The 7,217-nt window shown below is 38.3% G+C and overlaps 1 protein-coding gene across 1 annotated transcript in view; it reads right to left on the bottom strand.

The window, feature by feature from the left end:
- Positions 1 to 7,217, bottom strand: part of Slc9b1 (solute carrier family 9 member B1) — a 92,561-nt gene that overhangs the window by 7,357 nt on the left and 77,987 nt on the right. Inside the window, exons 6-8 of the mRNA XM_008826196.1 lie at positions 6,578 to 6,753; positions 1,713 to 1,819; positions 127 to 276 (exon numbers count right to left, since the gene is read on the bottom strand). Coding sequence (XP_008824418.1) covers positions 127 to 276; positions 1,713 to 1,819; positions 6,578 to 6,753 — 433 coding nt within the window. The remainder of the gene's footprint in view (positions 1 to 126; positions 277 to 1,712; positions 1,820 to 6,577; positions 6,754 to 7,217) is intronic.

Below are 7,217 nucleotides of genomic sequence, written 5' to 3'. Positions count from 1 at the left end.
GGGTGGGGGGTGGGGGGTGAGGATAAAGATGGGGAGGAGGTCTGAATGTAATCAAGATTCATTGTATGAAATTCTCGAATCAAAATATTTCTCTTAAACTTAAAACAACATATTAAAAACATTTACCTTCTCTTTAGGCCATTTTTTGGCTGCCATGAATGATAGCACTAGTGTAACTAATCCTCCAGATCCGTGTAAGCCAATTTTCTGGCTGCCCAAGACAGCAGAAATACACACACTCAAAACAAGGAATGCTCGCCTAAGTGTAAGTCTTTCCTAGAAATTGGATATTAAAAGTTGTTTTACAGTAAACATAGATTTCGAATTATCTATCTTTTTCTAACTTTTTATTACAATATTTCTAAATGTTAAATAGTCTCTAAAATGTTGAAATTATTCCTCATAAAAAATTTTGGCAGATACAGCACCAAGTAATAATTGTATCAATATCAAACTTTCACTGTCTGCTACATCTCTGACACAATAAAATGGTTCCAATCCTTTAACTGAAATTGAAGAAAATATTCCATCCTACAATGAATTAAAAATAAAAATTAGAAGATTTCTTTTTTAAGATAATTGTTACATGTAAATTGGATGCAAGTTACCAAAATACAAAGTGAGGCAGAATGACAGCTGACAACTCTGAGTTCAAGGCCAGGCTCAGCTAAATAGTGAGACTTTTTCTCAAGCCAAAAAGAAAAACAACAACAAACAGGTCTAAAGACCCTTTGTCAAAGGAATGGGGACAAATTTAAGAGAGAAAATATGGAAATATAAATGGGAGCACATCTCTATTTCAAAGATGTTTAAGGGTAAGTTTTGGGGGAAATGATTAGGAAAAAATCATTAATAGATAATTTAGTGGAGAGAGGTGAAGCAGAAGGAAGAAGGATACTTTGGGTTACATATATTTTTCTGAGATTTTTATTAGCTAAATCAGGAAACAGTGACATCAACCAAGATTACTGACTGGAATCGATCACGATTATATAATGCTGGTTAGGCACAGAGTGGACAATAGAAGCAACTTTTGGGGAAAGAGTGTTAGGCATGAAATTTAATAGTTCACATTTCTAAAGTTCAAATCTTAGAAGGAAATCTCTGATATTACATACATGCTATGGTTTGGATGTTGAATGTCTCAAAAGCCCTTGTGTTAGAAACTTCATCATTATGAGGGTGTTATTGGGAGCTGGTGGAATCTGGACCAGGGGGCCTCATGGAAAGTGGTTTTTTTTTTGTTTTTTTTTTTGAGATAGGGTGTTCCTGTAGCCCCAGCTGGCCTGGAACTCACTATGTAGACCAGGCTGGCCTCGAACTCACAGAGATCTGCCTGCCTCTGCCTCCTGAGTGCTGGGATTAAAGGCCTGTGCCACCATGCCCAACATCATGGGAGGTCTTTAAGTCACTGGAAACATGCTCCTAAAGCAGACTACGGGTGGGTCCCAGGCCCTTTCTTTTGCTCCAGGACTTGTGATATAATTGGTTTTGCTCTGCACTCACTCCTGCAATGATACACTGCCAGAATGACAAGTTCAGTCAGTCAGAGACTGAAGCCTCCAAAACTATAAGCCAAATGAACCTTTTACAGGTTAAGCATCCCAGGTCATTATGGTGAGTGAAAGTTGGTTAATCCCAGGTCATTATAGTGAATGAAAGTTAGTTAATACACTAAAGTTCTACAAACCAGATTATTATTTTTTATTTACCTGATCATTACTTGGAAAATATTGAATAAAAAATCCCATGATAGTTCCTACCAGCAAACCAATAATTACATCTTGCAAAGATGATAGGATATTATGAAGTATACCACCTATAAGGGTGCAAAATAAGAGAATGTTTTCACAGAGAAATATTTTCATCTATACACTAGAAAATAAAATATATGAGGTTCAAGAATAAAAGTATATTATAATACAAATTACAAAATTGTACCTTCAATAGTGACATGTGTGAAAATGTATTTAGATCTACTTGAACTTAAATGCATACTTCCAAATAATTACTATAAATGTGTAACTCAATTTCCATTGTATAAATGTGTCAGAAAACAAAGAAGAGGCCACAATGCGCTCTCTTTACACAGACAACCTACCAGACCAAGTGAGGGAGGAAAACGGAGAGCAACTGCCAAGAGAGCCCCTGTGGCCTTGACACATGGCTGGTAAGGGCCATGTCAGTAATTCTTCTTTAATATGCTATGATGTGAAATAAACAATTTAAATGTAAGAAGAACAACTTAGAGGTGGGCTGTGAGGAGGGCGTGTTTGCTGGACCATGCCGGGGTCCGTGGCCTCGGTGGGTCTGTCTAGTTCATCTCATGGCTTTGCTGGATGATTTCACAGGCGTGGCCTAGATAGGCAGAACGATGCTGAACTGCATCATCGGTGTGCAGGACCATGCATCCATTCAGATGAATGTGGCTGAGGTTGACAAGGTACTGGCAGGTTTAATGGCCAGTTTAAAACCTAATGCTATCTGCAGGGCCATTGGCAGGATGGGGAAATCAAATGATTCTATTCTTCGACAGGCAAAGGTACAGGGCATCGTTTCAAAGAATCTCTGACCAGAGGAAATTTGGGAATTTTTGTCATAAATAATGAGAAACAACAACAACAAAAAAACCCAACACAACAATTACGTAATAATAATTTTATTCTAGGACCAATCCTAGAAACAGACAGGAATCAATTGAGTTTGCAGTATATTTCATAAGCATAAATACTGTATATCCAGGTTCACAGTAGTACGTAAAAAAATCAAACAAAAAACTTGATCCTTAATTTAAAAATAGCTCAGTTTCACTATTGAGTATCAAGCTGGCTAAAATAGCTGAGTTAAACTCCGGTTCCAGGGGATTTGGCACCCTCTTCTGGACTCTGCAGACATTACCCACACTGGTGCATTTACATGCAGGCAAAACTTCATGAACATAAAATAAAAATAAAAAATAAAATAGTAGAAAAATAAGAGTGTGGTATCAGCAAGATGCTGGGACAGGGAGTGCTAAACCCCACAGACACACTGACTAAGCCTAAAAGCCTAAAAGCTTTCATGGAACTCATAAGCCAATTAAGAAGTTGTGGTAATCTAGACAAGTGGAAAGTCAAGAACAATAGCATGGAAACAGGAGTAGCTTTTGTAGTATGCCCCTGGTGGCCCTTCCCCAAACTGACACAGGTTGGCACAGCTGGGGGACATACCCAATGTGTTTCTCCATTGAGAGGCAAGAGAAGAATGGAACAATTTTGGCGGTTGCCTGAAGCATTGACCACTAGGTCACCTGCTCCTAACCTGCATACTTTGGGTACCCAAGTGCTGCCGAAACAGAGAGAGGTCATATACCTGTTCCAGAATCAGAGAGCTTTCCAAATTCTACTGAATATATACACAAACACATCGTTTTCCAAATTCTTCAGGGAAAAAGCTGAAGAGGAGGGAAAACTTCCCCAAACTCATTTTATAAGGCCAGCACTATCTTGATGCCAAAGTCAAAGATACTATAAGAAAACTACAGACCAATATCCTTGATAAATATGCAAGAATTTTCAATACAGTATGAACAAACTGGATTAAATAGTACATTGATGGGATGGATCATGAGCAACTTATATTTCAACCTGGAATGGAAAGGGATACAAAATGGTTTTTATATGGGTTCAACATACAAAAACCTTTCATTGTAATATAGTACATTAAAAAAAGAAAGGACAAAAATCCCATGATAACCTTATTTGAGGCAGAAAAGGTCCAACAACCTTCCATGATAAAAATCACCCCATTATCTCAGAATAGAAACAATTTATCTCCTCATAATAAAGCCTATATAGAAAGTGCACATAGTTCACATTGACTAGTGAAAATAGAAAACTTTCTCTTTGAAATTGGAATAAGGCAATGTTGCTGTTTTGTCCAATTCTATTCTCAAGATACTAGAAGTCCTAGATAAAGAAGTTAGACAAGAAAAAAATTAATGGGCATTTAATTGGAAAAGGAAAAAATAAAATATCTTTTTATAAGTGGTATGATCTTATATGTAGAAAACCTTAACCTCTGAGGCTAGAGACATGGTTCAATGGGCAGTGTTTGCTACGCAAACCAGATGACCTGAGCTTGGTTCCCAGAACCCACTTAAAAAGTTAGACATAATAGTGCAAGTCTGTAACCCCAGTGCACTCCTACAGGGAGATGGGAGGCAGATACAGGAGAACTGTTGGGAGCTTACAGGCCAATAGCTTGGTGACACAGTAGTAAACAACAAGAGGTCATGTTTCAAGACAAGATGGATGGTGAGGACCAACTTCTGAGGAAGCTCTTTGACCTGCACATGTGTGCTGTGGGATGCTTTGCTCCGTCACTCCCACACGTACACAGACATACACATACACACACGACACAAACACAAACACACCACATACATACATACAGACAGTGAGAGAGAACCCTAACATTATTCCCTCAGCCACCAACACACAACCTGTTACAATAAAAAAATCAGCAAAATTGTTATGAAATCAAAACTAAAATATCATTTGTTTCATATACTAATGATGAAAAATCAGAAAACTAACAATCCCATTTTCAATAGCATAAAAAGAAATAAAGTAGGAATAGATATTAAGAAGGTGAAGAGCTTGTACTGATAATTACAAAACATTGCTGAAATTACAGACACAAAAATGGAAAATATGTTTGTGTATGATTGTAAGACTCAATATCATTAACACGTCCATACTATCCAAAGCAACCTATAGATTCAATGCAGTTCCTATAAAAACAATTCTGTTAGAATTTTTATTTTTGTTTTTTTTCTTTCTTTCTTTTTTTTTTTTTTAAAGAAATAGAAAAGAAAATCCTAAAATTCATACGGAATGTTGAAGGACCTCAAATAGCCAGATATTGGTGATCCTAATATATGTGCATTTTGTTCTATCTTATGAAATGTTGTTGATATTTAACAAAAATCTTTTAATGTAGGCTTAAGCCTTCATTAGGGTAGGAGGGAGGGTAAATAGGGAGGCACTCAGAAGAAAGAGAGACACACCCAAGAGCATGGTGTGGGCTTTTCGAAGAGTCACAGACATCAGACACACCCAAGTGTGGATATGGGCTCCTCAAGGGAGAGGCCCTAGTATTCCACTACTGATTTGTATTTTCCTAATGATTACAGATGTTGCACATTTTTCACGTACTTGTTAGCCATTTGTGTATCTTTCTTCAAGTGTAAGTCTCACTCCTGGAACACTAGTAATTTATAAACAACCTAAATTTACTACTCACGATTCTGGAGATAAGTCAAAGGTCATAGTGCCAATAGCTTTAGTGTCTGGGGAGGGTCTTTCCTCATAGTTGTCATAGTGTCAAAGTGACACTTGTCAAAGTGTCATAGCTGACACTTTCTCTGTGGCAGAGCCACAATATACCTTTTGAAGGGCCCTAATGGCATTCATGAGGACACTGCCTGTATAACCTAATCATTCCGTATAGGATAGGCCAAACTCAGCACACTGGGAACTGTCTTCAGCATTTGAATTCTGTAGATGCATAATTGTTCAGACTATAGCAAAAGGCCTTATTCATTTTTATCTGAGGCATTTTCTTGTTATGGAGCTGCAGGTCCATTCTTGACCCCACCCCCCATGAAATAACGTGGTTTGCAATTACTTTCTCTAATTCCAAGCACTGTCTTTTCATTCTGGTGGGCGTGGCAATGCCTGCAGAGGTCAGAAGAAGGCATCAGCTTTTCCTGGAACTGGAATTGTTAACCGCTATGTGGGTGCTGGGAATTGAACCTGGGTTTTTTTGCAAGAGCCATCTGTGCAGCCCTTTTTTGTGTGTTTTGAAACGGTCTCCCATAGCCCCAGTTGGGCTGCAACTCTCTATGTAGACAAGGCTGGTCTTAATCTCACAGAGATTTGCCTGCTTCTCTGAGCCTCCTGACTGCTCAAATTAAAGCCATGTCTTACCATGCCCGGTTTCAGCTTTATATGTTCGAACGGTCTTAACAAAGAGCAACCAGCTGTTAGGATGGGCAAAAACATACATATAAAAAACCCCTAGTTAATATATTAATATTAATAATACTGGTACTTACAAAACTTTCTTAGTTAAAATTGTGATGAAAATTGTATAACACCATGAACAGATCAATGGCAAGGATATGAATAATCAAATTAATCAAAACATTTCACTATTAAAATGAAATAATTTGTTAAGTACTTGGGGTTGTTGGTTCACTTTATTTTTTCTTTAAAAAAAATCCATTTATGTCGGTGTGGTGGCACACACCTTTAGTTCCAGCACTTGGGAGGCAGAGGCAGGTAGATCTCTGTGAGTTCAAGGCCAGCCTGGTCTACATAGTGTGTTCCAGGCCATCTGGGGCTACAGGGAGACCCTGTCTCAAAAAAAGACAAAAATATCCACTTATGAATCTTATCTGGTTGAGAATGAGCTTTCCATGCAGAATAAAAAGAAGTTAAGTTAAAGTCTTGGTTAATACATGTAGAAATAATGCCACAAACCCAGCTTAAAAACCATGACTAAAGGTCATTAATGACCTTTTCTTACTTACGTGAAGAAAAGACTAGGCTCAAGAATGTGTTGAATCCAGTGATGGCCACGATGTCGTCCAGACTGCTAGCGGCCACCAGTAAGGTGGGAATGCCTTTGACGATACCGTACCCATTTTCCTGAAGCAGTAGCATGGAAGGGACAACAACAGCTGGAGAGACAGCACCTAGGACAAAACTGAAAGGCAGACTTTGAAAACCTGGCTATAAGTGCCCTTCCCAGCAGAGTGCTTTGCTGTTAAATTTTCAACAACCTATTAAACAATTTCACATGCGATCATTCTACTTTCGAATGAAGGTCGTTAATGGTGACAAAGCATTACACATTTACTGCTGGAGAAAACCTTCCATAGACATGTGGCTTAAGAAGTTAGACTGAACACAAATTGCAGGCCTCCCTTGTATCCCCAAGTCATTTGAATGGAAGATAATATACAGTAAGAAAATCCACCACGCAACCAACAGACAAAAGGAGAATCCTCAATGGACAAGAAACTAAGTATATTTCAACAAGATAAAAGACAGATTAGGATTTTAAAAAGAAAATGCAAGCCAGCAGGACCTTTGACTTATCCTCACATGGATGGAGCTGGTAAAAGAAAGGAGCCAGGGGCTCCTCCCAAGCCCATGGGACCCCTGAGG

This window comes from Nannospalax galili, unplaced genomic scaffold, assembly GCF_000622305.1.
Source record: "Nannospalax galili isolate Female #2095 unplaced genomic scaffold, S.galili_v1.0 scaffold189, whole genome shotgun sequence".
In the NCBI taxonomy this organism is placed as follows: domain Eukaryota; kingdom Metazoa; phylum Chordata; class Mammalia; order Rodentia; family Spalacidae; genus Nannospalax; species Nannospalax galili.
The sequence above is the reverse complement of the archived record's forward strand: the minus strand, read 5'-3'. Positions and strand labels throughout refer to the sequence as shown.